Genomic DNA, 14,184 nt, shown 5'->3' with positions numbered 1-14,184 from the left:
TACAGGGCTGTGGCTAACACAGGAGCCAAGCGGGGAAGCTGAACTGGGGTACATTACCGAAACCGAACACGGCATCCTGGGAGAGGCTTCTTTCCCTCACTGTAACCTAAGTCTTTGGCACCAGAGACTGTCTCACCAAGAGCTCTCTCTGTCTCTTGTACCACTGGTCAATCGGCCACCACAGCTAGCCATCCATGTTTGTTGTATTGTAGACAATTTCCATATTTCCATAGAAAGTGGACTGGTTCCTGAAAGTTAGCCTACATCATGGTTCCTTCACTCTTTACTGAATTATCTAGCTGTGTTCTTGCCATAATAATAGATGTCTTGGGGCAGTTCAGTAGTGTTGTGCAATTTTTAATAAATTATAATGCTAGATGTGGTATCCTGTGAATTTCCACCTGCGAAAACATCACTTGCAACTCAGTAAATACTTAAGAGGGTGGGAATGTGTCATTAGATTATCAGACTACTCTTTTATCCAAAAGGTACACAGAATTAGTGATGCCCCAGTGGATAGTTACTACACACATGAAGTCTTGAAATCATGTCACCTATACAGTGGAGTTTGGAGACTGAAGGATTTAACTAAGTCCCTTGTATTATTATTTCCTGAAAAGGTAAATTTGCTTCCATGTTTGCTGTTTCTGAATTTGCTGAACAGAACTGCTTCAGTGTCAGTCTTTGTTGTAATTTCTGTTCTTCTGGGTTTACATTTGACTGAAGAAATTGCAGTAAGTATGAATAGTGAGACTGAGATTTTTCTGTAGTGGTATCAGCCAAAGCAGATGAAAGGACTGTAAGTAAGGACACTTGCATTATTTTTTGTGTAAATGACCCTAACTAGTGCAAAATGGTCAAGTACCAATTGAAATTTGTGAAGTGAATAGACAAAAAACTATTTACATTACAGTTAGTCTAACATTTTCCAATTTGGGTGCTTATTTTTCTGGGAAGCTTATGAGAACTCAGCCCATAAGCATTGTTTTGTCTCAGGAAAGGTCCAAACCATACACTTCTAGATGACAATCTTGGTTAGAGTCTTGTTAAAAGTAATAGTCAGGCAATTTGAATAAAAAGGGTCCTACAAAATTTGCACTGAATTAAGTATTAAATGACAGGTTATTATATAAAACTGTTTTTGATTAAGTGGATTTTGTTTGGGACCAGAGAGATACTTGGGCATTTGATAATTTTTACTGTTTTTTAAAGTCCTTTAGACATCTGGATTCAGCTTGCCTACACAGTTTATGAAGGAACAAAGTAAGGTCAAGGAACATTGAAGTGTTTGCTTTTACGTGCAAATAAAATAGAAAAGAAGTGAATGTTCCTCTGTAAGTACTTCAATAATGGGTTTCTTATATGTTTTTGGCCTATATATGTACATGAAACCATGCTATTTGAAAAGGTCTCTGATCCTATGCTCCATTTAACAACTGGCAGATTGTTCAGCGTCTTCCTTTTAAATCATGTATAGAAATATTAGAAGGGTTGTGGTGGTTTTTTCCATATAAATATGAAGTTTGAAAGAAAGGCCTCCATTGTGCCAGTGCTTTCATAAGCCAGATGCACGATAGATGTAGATTATATATAATAATGTATTATCTTGGTATGGTTTCTTGTGAATCTTTAAGCCAAGAAAAATAATAGGAATATGTTGAAAACAGAGGGAGCATGGAGTATTTCAGTGACAGCATCCCAGGAAAGCCTTGTTTTACAAAAGGGATTTTGCAGCTCTGGCAGGCTAGTTCCTCGCTATGTTATGGGGTCAGTTATGGTGAGTTCAGCTCGTCCAACTTTCTACTTTTCTGTGAAATTACCAGTGTGTCAATTGGCAAATAGGTATTTTTCGGGAAATCTGATGCTGACTTTTCTACCTTGATGCCTTTTTTCACTGTGTTCTCTCAAAAATTTGGTTTTAGGACAGCTTGCAGGATGAGGATGTTTGTTGTTTTGGCAGCTGTCATTAATGTAGAATGCATTTGGCACCAAATAGTATGCAATTGGTTTTGAGATTGTCCTTGCTTACAGTAAGAAATAATTGAATTTTCACATATTGATGGACGTTTATAGTCTCTTTTAAGTGTTTCTCTGTAAAGAGTACGTAGAAGTTATGAGTACATAGCTTCATAGTTGAATCATGTTCTTTTTGACGGTGAAGGGAAGGTTGTTCCTGAATTTAGGTTTCAGTCTAAAGCTGAAAAATAAAAGTCTTGGGGATTTTCTAGCTCTCTGTTGGTCCTTTAGCTATAGATAATTCAGCATATGCAGAATTTCTGGGTTTAGATTTTGAATACTTTATAATAATATTTTAACACCAAAACTTGCAAAAATGTACAATTTAGAAAGTTTAGCTTAGTTAAAGTCAGAAATCAGTGAGTCTGTTCATATTCACACTCTTGAGAGATTGAGGAAGCTAAGGGATGGAAGTGCATTTCTTTTTTCTTCCCACCCTGTGCCCCAAACCTTTTGGGATTTATAAAGATTGATGTTTAAGTCATATGTGTCTAAATCTATGATACTTTTTTTATGTGTGTGTGAGTGAATTCATTCTTTATAAAGTGCAGAGTTTCTGCAGTGAAAAATAGTGTTTTATTTTTAGAAAATCTATGGCTAGAAATTCATTTCCTTAGCAACTTTCCATCAAACAAACAGCCTGCTCTTCCTCCTTCCCAACCAAAACAAACCTAAACTGGCTTATTAATTTAGGCAGTTTTCCCATGAAAGATGGGTTCCACATCTCTGCCACAAGCATTTGTAATTCTGCCAGGTCCCTGAAAAAAGTATTCTTGCATAAAGAATTAAAGGGCATTCTTTAAAAAATACCATAATTTTGCAGTGATAAAGTTGGTGATATTTTTTCCTCTGCAGTTGTTATATTTCAATTTAACAGAGTAAAAATTTCTGTCTCTTGTGCTCTGTCATACATGTTTATTCATTTTATTTGATTGTCTCTGTGAATTGCACAGCATAATAAATTGGTGTGTGTATTTACACTGAGCATAGCTATCCCACCAGGAGAGGCAAAGGAGACAAAACTGACACGGAGCTTTAGGTTTCAGCACAATGCAAAACAAAAATATTGCTGGTTTGAGCAAGTTTTTACACCTAAACTCAATTTAATGCTTCTCCGAAATATAGCCCTTTGTAGCACAGGATGGTGCCAGCTGTGCTATAGTGTAAGTTTATAAAGTTTATATGGCTTAGCATGATCAAATCCTGCACAAACAGAGCAGTGAAAGAAGTTGCTAAGTATCCTGCAGGAAGGAAGTATCAAATTTACTGATAGTCGTGATGACTGTAGCCATGGACAGTTCAGCCTAATCATTTCAGCCAAGAGCTGACAAATGAGAAGTTAAATCTTTGTTCTCTGTTTTAAAAGGAAACAGGACTGACAAAACTTGTGACTAATCTTCCCTTTTCCATCCGTTTCTATATACCTGTTAGAATAGATAATTTTTCTGGCTCCTGTTTTCCAATATGCTGAAATCCACCAAACTGCCCTTGCTATAGCACAGTGTATTTCATGTGTTCTGTTGACATTGATGACTCTATTGCAAAAGTACAGTAGTGAATATAAACAGATCTATGTTAATTTTAAGGTCTGCAGAAACACATGACAAAGGAATCAATTCTGAAGAGGAAAAAGACAGCTATTGTAACATCAGAAATTTTATTTTTGGCATTTGACGGGACACTCTTTGGGTTTACTTTTTCAAATCAGAAGCTAATGCACACATCCTGTCTTCCTTTGTTTCGAATGCATCACCTTCCAATCATTACAGCAGTGTCCTTTCCCTCATGAAGGACAACTCCATATCTGAAAGGGCTTGTAAGCGTTGTGTATTCAATAAAGCAGAGAACTGGGACCCAAAGTGTGATTGCTGCCTCTTTAGGCAGTTAAAGAATTTCTGGGTCTGAGCTGTCTGGGTCCAAGAGGTTTTAAGCTTTAAGTGCTAAATCAGTACATTACTTATAGAATGATTCAAATTTGATTTCACCTGCTTTCAGCCAAAACAGAATATTACAATGTAGTCTGCCTAAAAATAAGTCATAACACCTCCCTGAGTAACTTCCTCATCATGTCTGTGGCTTCCGTTTAAACTATGTCGTCTTGCTCAGAAATATAAAGTCTCAGCTCAAAAACTGGTGTTGAGGAATCTTGCAAATCAAGTATTCCAGCAGCCTCTTAGTTTCACTTAGGAAATGTGTATTATGTTTTTTTTAGTCTGAATAAAATGATACTGTTTTCTGCATTGCTGTAATTCTCTTAAATAGCTGTGTTTCGAAAATTGGATGTACTTGTTTGGAGGGGGATAAAGAAGTCTCCAGAGTTGTGTCTCTTACTGTATTGAAGTTCTGCTGTGTTTTTTGGGGAGTTGATTTAACATCCCTCCAGTCAGCAATTCCTGAGTTGGTTTTGTGCCTTTCATCAGTGGGGATAGTTAAATACTGTCTTGATTCTGTTTTTCTGAGATTCTGCTTTCAGGCTTATTTTATGATGCATTCCTTATAGTAATTTTCAAGTAGTAAATGTAATTGCTATAGCAAAGCAGAATACCACAGTTTGATATAAAGTTATTTAACTTTCAGGAGAAGTTCTTTAAAGATGTTGCATTTTCACATTGTTTGAAATTTACACAAGCTTTTCTTTGTTAGGTTGAATGTGTGAGCTGCTTGTCTGCTCAAGCTCCTTCATGCGTTTCCAGGGCATTTCCACACAAATACGCTTAATCAGCTTTTAGAGGAAGCCTGTTCTGTAACAGGAATTCCCAAGTGAGCTTCAATTTTTAAATTAAAAGGAGAAGAAGCTTTGAAAAATTTATCAGGTCTTTGAAATGGGAAGAGAGGATCTCAGGTGGAATACTTCAGGAAAAGTTCCTATCTTTTTTCCATGCTGGTTTACATCTCTGGTTTAGACTGAACTGTATTTCAAGGAGATTCAATAGGTTACTATTAGCTATGTCCTCTCTTCCAGTACTTCCAGGCTTTTGGAAATCCCCATTAGCTTTTTCTTCTTACATGGATGCAGGGAGATACTGGATGGATGACAGTAAAAAAGATGAGTATCTGAATCATGAGTTGTGAGAGAAAGCACACAGCTTGCCTTCCCAATTGCCAATTTTAAACTCTGTGTTAATTTAGATAATAATTTGAGGGTCTTGATTTTTTAAATTTTATTTAATTTTAATTTTATTTTTCTTCTGTAGTACCTGAAAAACACAGTAAGTGTTAGCTTGTCAGGATGATTTGTTTTAAGAACTGAGGGAATAGGTGAGAAAAGCAGTCTCTTTAACAGTACTTGAGGTTTGTTCCTGTTACTTAGATGCTGCAGCTTTGTTTTAGGAAGATGCAAGTGTTGGTTCTTGAATACGTTTGTAAATTGAGACATTTTCCAGCTGCTTTTCACGCTAGGTGTCAGTGTTAACATACCTGTTCTGTAATCTCAGGTGTAGTCTTTCTATTGTCCTTGTGGATACACCTGTATTTAGTTCTCAGTTACAACTTACGGTCAAAAGGTCAAGACAGTAATAGCAAATAATGATTTGTATGTTGACCCCTAATGGTCTGTAAATATTTATCTTGTGAAAATCCTTATCTTTTTGCCCTCGATTGCATCAAGTAAACCCGGAAGAACCAGCTTTGTCCTTGTTAAAATGTCTGCTGCAATCTTTTCAATACCCAGATTTCTCTTTCATCTTAGTTTTGACTAAAATGAGCTTGAAAATCTGAAAGATAATAGATGGATGGTAACTGCATCATTCAAAATTAAATCCACTGAGGTCATCCCAGTTGGGCTTTCATCTCTCAAACTGTAAATAATTAGCTGACTAGCAGTAATTCATAAGCTGTCTCATAAGGTCATTTGTTAATGTGTTACTTGAGCATATTGTGAGATTATTCAAAGGCATGTGGCTATTTGCCTTGTTTCTTTTTTTTTTAAATTGCCTGTGTTTCATCTGAGGCTTTGTAATGCTGACCATAATGTAAATATCCTGGTGGTTGAAACTGATCTTGGGTATCAGGAGGTGGGGTCACTTCTCTGCCTGCAGCTGTAACAGTAACCACAGCCAATCTTCTTGGATAAAAAGCCTCAGTGAAGGTATTGTGTTTAGTAATAACAAACAGTGTGACATGATGAGCAATGGAGTAAACACTGCTCTTTTTATCTCTTTGGCTTCTGTAGAACCTATTATTCTTTTACTCTATAAATTAACAGTTGTGTATTTACATCCTTTTTAGTGTATTTTTATTTCAGGATTTTAGCTGTGAGTATATTTGTTACACTGTCCTCTCTTCAATAATACCTCTGTGCAAGAGAGGAGAAGCTGCCAAGTTTGGTATTTTGGAGACCTTTAACTCAGAGGAGGCAGCAGTTGAGTTTGAGGCCTAAGGGTTTACTGAAATGTAAGCACAAATGTTTTTCAGGCAACTTAAAAGTTTTATTGGAAGAGTAGACATACATCAAATATATTGGTGCCATTTTTTCATAATGAGAAGTAGTGCTCCTCTAAAATAACACACTTAGTTCTTGTAAGTTGTGAGTGGATAAGGCAGTGGCGGTGGGGCTTGGCAGGTTGACTTGGGGTTCTTGTAGCCAGGGAATTTGCTCGCCACAGAGACCTGCAGAGTGCAGGTAGAAACGTTGTAAAGGTGCACCCTGTTTGGAATTTATTTATCTACCAATTAAGTGCACAGTTAACTTCCATCTCTGGATATATATGGAAGGGAAGTATTGCCCATATGAGTAGAAAAACAGTATGTTTTTAATTCAAAGTTTCAAAGACAACACAGCAGAGTTTGATTGTATAATTTACCTTTTGTTTTTGAGTGTAGCTGTAACACAACTGAGCAAATACATTCTTCTAAGAGTAGTGAAGATTAGATAGAGTTTTCAAATTATTTTTTTAATTTTAGAAAGCTGCACATATGCAGAAGTTGTTGCTGCTGTTGATGTGAACACTCTTGCCAATGACGTTTATAAGCACAACTTTCCCAACACGCCGTTATGGGCAAAGACTATTGAGGTGAGTAATTAATGTATTTTTACTGTAGTCGGGGATTTGTAGATGTAAGTTGTTTTCACTGTCCTTATTAGTAACCAGAGAAAAACAAATATTTATGTTATTATGAATGAAGCAGTTGTACAATAACTTTGATTTCTTGTACTGTGGTTGCTTGTTGAAGTAAGAGGGATATTCATACTGCAGGCTTTTCCTTAAAGTCTTGCGTGCTGCATCAAGAAAGGTTACATAAATGTCAAGAGGAATGCTTACCATCAGTAAAGGAATGTCAAAAATCATATTTTTAGATTAAAAAAATATTTTCTTGTACTTTGAAAGAATTTAATTAAATTACTTGGGGCCTTTGTTTTGTAGTTATAGTTGAGCTCAGAAAAACACAACAAAATATATTAGGTGGAACAGTCTTACATTTTTTTAATGGGTTCAATAGATAAAATGTTTTAGGAATTCTGTCACTTTCCAAATTATTTGAAAAATAACTAAGTAAAATTGGATTCTGTTTTAATAAATGAGAGGCAAGGTAGGCATGGAGTTTTGCCTGGATTGAGTTATAAATTACTGTATACTTTTTAATCTTTTATGGTTTTACAACATGACAGTAAAAGATACTTTGTCTGTTTTAGGACAACAGCTTAAGTAAGAGTTAAATAGGTGGCTAAAGGTTAAATGCTTATTCAGCACTCAATAGTAACCAGCTAAATGATAGTTTATATTTTAATAATGGAAAAAGAAGAATTCTTGCCTGTGTCATCTTATAGTAGACGGGAGCAGATTATTAGTCAGTAACATCTTCTTCAAATTTAATGGAAAAAAATAGCAGTTTTTGTCTTGTTTTCTGAGGTTAGTTATGTTACATTTGCTATATAGATATCCTTCAAAATAAGTAAGGAGTGATTTCTTTGTCCAAGTCATAGTTATTTGATCATTGTCCTTCTTTCCTCCTGGCCCCTTGGTATGTTGACCTTCTAGTGTTGGTGAAAACTTAGTTTAGAGGAATTTGTGCCTGTGTAATTAATTCCTACCACAGACCTAATTCTTTCTTTTCTGAGCAGAAATATTTTTGCAGAGGAGAATTTCAGCCATACAATATCCTTGAATATTTTTTACTGGGCAAAAACTAGAATGAAAAAAACTTTACAGGATGCATTGCCAGTGAGCTCCTAAGAGTGAAAACCCATAGTTTGGATCTGTAAAAATTATCATGTTTACATTTGAGCTACTTTTATTCTCAGATATTTTTTCACATATTTTGAGCATGTGAACACTGGTTTTGATGTACAAAGGCTTCATATCTGAATAATGATACTTTATTTTCGGGAGAAATAACAGGTCAGTATCTACTGAAAGAGACACTACACGCCTCAAAGAATGAGCAGATAAAAACCTCAAGATTATGTATAAATACTACCTTATTAGTGTTTTGTTTTATATTCAAAGCAGTGAATGCATATTTACATTTTATGGTTTGCCAAGGTAGAAAAGATTTTGAAATTACTAGGTCAAATGGGATATGAGGTAGTTTTTTGCATACAGTGGCAATAACAGGGGTAGTTTGATCTGAAAGATGACTCGAGAGTTTTATACAGTTCACGACACTCAACATTCTTCTGGTTTTTTCTGTTTTCAGGGCATAACACTGCAGGAGTTTGACAGATTATCTTTTGATATGATTTTGATGAGTCCTCCCTGTCAGCCATTTACAAGGTAGTTACAGCACACTTGGGAAAGAAGTGCAGTTGTTGCGCTATGTACGGTCAAAGGAGAAGTGTTTTCAAGAGTGACATTATGTGTGGGTGATCTGTGTGTCTTTCTCTTCCTAAGCAAATGTGTTGTAGCTCTGTTCACCACGATTACTGAAATGAAAGAAATGCAGCAATTTGCATCTTAATTGTTGATCACGTTTCTTGCATATGTGTATGTTAATTCAGTTTAAATTAAGTAAGCTTCCTACAGCACCAATTTTGTGTACTGTATTGTTCCTCTACTAGTGAAATTTAGTGTTTAGGAGTGCTGCCTTTCCTTTTAGGTATCAATCTAATATTTTCCTGGGGCAACTCCAGAAGGAGTATTGGAATTTCTCAGTTCTTCATGAGACTTAAGCATGTAATCTGGTTTTATTTGTACTTTGAAAATTGCACATGCGCACAGATAGTTTATTCTTAAGAATATTTCTATTTTAGCCAAGACTGGAAGGATAATGGTTTTGAAATGATTTTGTGGATGATGAAGAGAAAAACCTTGCTGATTAAGGACTGAGTTTACTGAGATGTTATTTCTCAGATTAGCTTGTAATTCATATCATTTGACAGCAGTGACCAGTGGAGGTAAGATTCTAGTAACTGCACTCATGCAAAGTAGTAGCTTCATGAAAAAAGTCTGTTGATGGTGGTAGCACTGATTGTGTAAGAAAGTATATCTCACTGAATGTTCTAAGATTGAAAAGAAATCCCTGTAAAGTGGTGCTGATCTATACAAATGAATTAGTGTAAACTTATGATGTATATAGGAATAATTTCTTCAGATTCTTTTCTTTATAATAGGATGAAAAAAATAATCTGTGTATGACTAATTTAGATACATGGTAATGCTCTTCTACAAAGTTTTTATTCTTTTTTTATGAGCTAATGCAAGTATAAGCTAGGGAAACTCAGGCCTGGAACCATTATCATTTCTGTAACCTACATAATCTGTCCAGTTTAATGTTACAAAATTGGTTCCAAAGTTATTCACGTGGGGCTCAATGCTACTAAATGGTGAACAATGAGGTTTTAATTAATAGAAATAATTTAATATATTCAGTGCAAAATAGCAGGGTATTCCCAGAAACCCAGTGGGGCTTTTTTGTTCTTTCAGAGCCAAGTATGTTCAAAGGCTTTGCTGGACAAGACCAGAATGCTAAAGGCTTTGCAGACTGGGCAGTGGATTTCATTACTGAATGCTTCAATTTTAACCTTGTTGTGAGCTGATGGATTCCGGGGGCAGACTTCCATTCCTTAGAGCATCTTTCAGGACACTGCCTCTGTGAGCAGGTCCTCCTGTCTATATGTGATGCTTTTGCAGACTCCCCTTTTGAAACTCAAAGCAAAGTGTCAGCATTCTGTAGAAAAATGTCAGTCTGCTCTGAGTAATACGCAGGTGTTTTTTTATTCTTTCTTAGAATTGGCCTGCAAGGTGATGTAGCCGATCCACGGACAAAGAGCTTTCTCTATATCCTTGATATTCTCCCAAGGTATAAATGGACTTCTACCTCAATTCTAAAGCCTCTTTTGTAACTAGGTTTTGTTGTAACTAGGTCTTCTATGTTTTAGTGAGACAAGTCATCTATTAATGTTTTAGAGGGATACTACTAGTATTGTGCTGTATTCTGTGTTTGTTTTCATGTGATCATATGTAACTTACAAATGCTTGTATTTTACTAATGCTGTAATCACTTCATAGTTGCTGCATATGCTTTCATTGTCTGTTTTCCTTTTCATTGCATGTCTGTTTAAACTGTGCCTATATGATAAATGAAAAAAAGTTCTTTTCAGTTCAACATCAAATTTGCATTGATTTTATGTAGAAGCTGGAGTAGATTATATAATAGTTTGCCTATTGGTCTCATGGAAACATGGAATTTTTTTAAAATACCAGGTTACAAAAGCTTAGATTCAACATATAGTCATCTTTTGAAGATGTACCATTTGAAAGTTAGTTTAAATGTATTATAGACTGTACAATGCAATGCATCTTCCAACCCCTTCCATTCTTTCTTAAAGTCTTTGTTCTTTTTGGTGCTGCTTCTAGATATCTTGAGGCCGATTGTGTATTTTTGGTTTGTAGTACAATCTCTTGTTTTGAGTAGTAATACTAAAGAATTTGAATAGCACTGCATTGTCTGAACAGTTTCCTTGTCTTTGTATTCATATGTCATTTTTTGCCTGGTCAGATCCCAGTTCCTAATAAAACAGCCATAATTATTTGTATTAATGGCAGTCTTGCTTCACCTGGAGACTAGGACAGCTGTTCTCTATATATTCCTCTAATAGTTCATCATGCTCTCAAGATTGGAGAAGGACAAAGGGATGTTTGGTGTCTCTTTTTCTTTTACTTTTTTTTTTTACATGAATGGTTTCAGCACAGAAGGAAACCAGTACAAAAAAGCCTTTCTTTCAAATTGCTGTTAACACTGGGAGAAAAGCATCTTCATCCTTCTTCTAGAAACTGTGTGCAGCCAACAACATTAAATGGAACTGTGCCTTTGCCCTTGTTATAAGCAGAAAGAGAGCACAGACACAGAAGGGCTGAGTGACTTGGCAGGGCCATATGTAAGAAATCTGTGGCAGAGAACACAAAACAAATCACAGATTCTGTAGCCCAGTAAGTTAGACAATTCATGAGTAAAAAGAATGGTTATTACTACTCCCCTCTGGCAGGGATACAAAATTAGGGAGAGAACGTGGGTTGTTTAGATGTTGCAAAAGATGTCTTTTGTGGAACAGGAAATGTAACACAGGTTTCCAACTGATCTTTTAAAATGATAAATAAAACCTGGCAGATAATGTGTAAGTTAATAATTTGTCAGAATAATAGTACCTTTCATATCCTTAAAGGAATCCTGACCTGGAGATTCCTTTCCATTAAACAGAGACATGGTTAAGAGGCTGGCTGCTTTTAGGACATTGTAGTGCATTAATACAGAAATATTGTTTCCCAGTTGCTGTGGGCTTAGCTGGATAAACAGCAGAAGCTTCTCCTTCTCAAAACCAAAGCTTTAGACACTCCAGGATATACATTTTTATCATGACGATGCAAAGGACCTGGGCTTGGCTGTCTCACTTTTATCTCAACATCCCAGGAGACCCTGCTAATGTTCCTTATCTCCTTGGGGAGGGTTCTTGAAGCAGCACCTACTCTAAGCAGTCATTAGAAGGTTCAACATGATGGCTTCTGTAGAGTTTCTCAATTCCAGTGGATTTGTGTTTTACTAAGATAGTGCTTGTGTGTTTTTTGAATATGATACATTTGTGAGACATTGAGTATGGAGTACTTCAGCCCCCAAAAAAGGAAATTCTTGTTTTAGGAGTTATCCCTTTACATTCTAAATTGCTATGGCATGCATGCAGTTTATAAAAATTGTAAAATAATTTCTCATCCCTTGGATGTACTTACCTTTTGTTCAGCCTTTTATAATGACATATTGCTGAAATGAGGCTCAGAGATAGCCTGGGATGACAAGTACAAGAGATAATGGAAAGGACAATTTCAAGGTCTAGAAAGACCTGGGAAACCGTTGGAGCACCCAGCCAACAAACAAAGTCCAACCCAAATGGTCCAGATACTGTCTGTTTATTGTGTCCAAGCCATAACCTGGGGAAATCCAGTGCTAAAACATCCAAATGCTGCTTTTACAGAAACATTTTTAATGTGAATACCTGCCAAGTACTTAACAGTTCCTCTTTGTACAGTGATTACTTGCCTTGTGATCTGTCGATCCCCTATAAGAGCTTGCATTGCAGGCTGTGCTCTGGATTCATTGCAGAAAAAGAAGTTTCATAGTAGGCAATGATGATGAGTGTGAGTAGACATACCAGCAGATATATTCTCCATTCCTCTGCAAGGAACTTGGCTGGTGTTGCTTTTTCTTCAGTTTAGTATTATTTTTTCACTATTATTTTTACTATTTTAAAATTTGGCATAGTTTTTTGTACATTTTCTAGTTTCTTGTGAGATGCATTGGTTCTTTTAATTCATGTGATGTCTTTAATTGGTGGTAATTAAAACTGTGCTAAAACAAATTCTGCTGTGATTTGTTCCAATGGAAGTCCAAAGTCACTAACTTCAGTAAGCATGGAGCTGCTGTCTGGGAGTATTAATATCCTGCTTCTGTATGTTGTTCTGAAATCCCAGTGTGTGACAGACATTCTGTGTCTACATTAGCCTTATTAGAGAATTAATCAGTGCCACAAAATGTTCCCAGAGACTTGAATCTGAATCATCTATGCTTCTAAATTGTTGAAACAGTCCCTGGCACAGTATGGGCCTGTGCATTTCTCCAGAGATTTAATATGCTGCTTTTGGAATGTGCCTATTTCCAGAGCTTTGCACTGGTCTTGTTAAAGCTCAGACACCTCCTTCCCTTCCCCCTATCAAAATAAAATTCAAGTATAGAAAATTGAGAATATCTGCAGTTTGAACTCTAAGCATGTTGTGTTTCTTAAATCAGTTGAATGAATGCTGGTTCTGATGTGTTGTCAATTAGGCTGATGTGACATTTTGACATTTATTTCAGGTACAAGCACTTGAAAACAACAGTTTTATGGCTAAGTAGCAGATGGTGTTCCCCCAACAATTTTATTTCCTATTACACACTTAATCTGTTGAATAATAATCTTGTGCTTTAGGAAATGAACAGTGATAAACATTTTCAAAAGTACATGCATGGAGTACAAGAGGGTACAGCTGTTCATCCGAATATAAGTGGGGTTTGTGGTTTTTACCAGCAGTCCACATTTTTAATTCAGTTTTGTTTTTTTAAGGATGCTAAACTTTACAGCTAGCATGATGTGGAAATACTTTGATCTTTCTGGTAGCTAAAGAAATCTGTAGATGCATATACTGTGTTTTACATCTTGTTACTCTGATTTGTTTGATTTTTTTTCCTTGTAGGCTTCAGAAGCTTCCAAAATACCTACTTTTAGAAAATGTTAAAGGATTTGAATCCTCTTCTGCAAGGTAAACTCTAATTAATATATGCAGGTTTTAGTTTGCAAAAAGGATATATTCTTTAGAAGGAGTAGGGATTTATTCTTTAGAAGGGATTTTTATTTCCTAGAATGGGAGTTAACAAAGTAGCTTGAGATGGGACAGGAATTAAAATCTTAGGTTGTGAAAAGAACTTGCTAGATACCTGTTTATTTCTCTAAGTGGGTAAAATACATTGCAACAGTATTTTATTTTTAATTTCATTTGATGATTTGATGAGTATTTGATTTGATTTGATTTGATGATCATGTTTCCTTTAGCAAAGGTCAGTATTAGTTTTCAAGGAAAAATAACAATTGGTGTAACACTCAGAGGTTTCAGGGGCTTAATGACAGGAGCCCATAGTATCTTTGGTATCTTGTGTTAAGGTCACAGAACAGTCTAGGGCCTTTCTTGAGTACCTTTGTTGATAGCG

General features: G+C 35.9%; 1 protein-coding gene across 7 annotated transcripts in view; it reads left to right on the top strand.

The window, feature by feature from the left end:
* The window catches only part of TRDMT1 (tRNA aspartic acid methyltransferase 1), a 45,432-nt gene that overhangs the window by 14,000 nt on the left and 17,248 nt on the right, over window positions 1-14,184 (top strand). For 4 of the 7 annotated variants that reach the window (XM_019285603.3, XM_019285601.3, XM_019285604.3 and 1 more), the window contains 4 exons: window positions 6,919-7,028; window positions 8,653-8,729; window positions 10,183-10,254; window positions 13,674-13,739. In XM_019285603.3, coding sequence (XP_019141148.2) covers window positions 8,692-8,729; window positions 10,183-10,254; window positions 13,674-13,739 — 176 coding nt within the window. In that variant the 5' untranslated portion in view covers window positions 6,919-7,028; window positions 8,653-8,691. Of the gene's footprint in view, window positions 1-20; window positions 1,335-6,918; window positions 7,029-8,652; window positions 8,730-10,182; window positions 10,255-13,673; window positions 13,740-14,184 lie in introns of those variants that run through there. The other 3 variants (XM_019285600.3, XM_019285599.3, XM_039548932.1) reach the window with 3 other exon arrangements.

Source organism: Corvus cornix, chromosome 2, assembly GCF_000738735.6.
Source record: "Corvus cornix cornix isolate S_Up_H32 chromosome 2, ASM73873v5, whole genome shotgun sequence".
Lineage (NCBI taxonomy): Eukaryota > Metazoa > Chordata > Aves > Passeriformes > Corvidae > Corvus > Corvus cornix.
The sequence above is the reverse complement of the archived record's forward strand: the minus strand, read 5'-3'. Positions and strand labels throughout refer to the sequence as shown.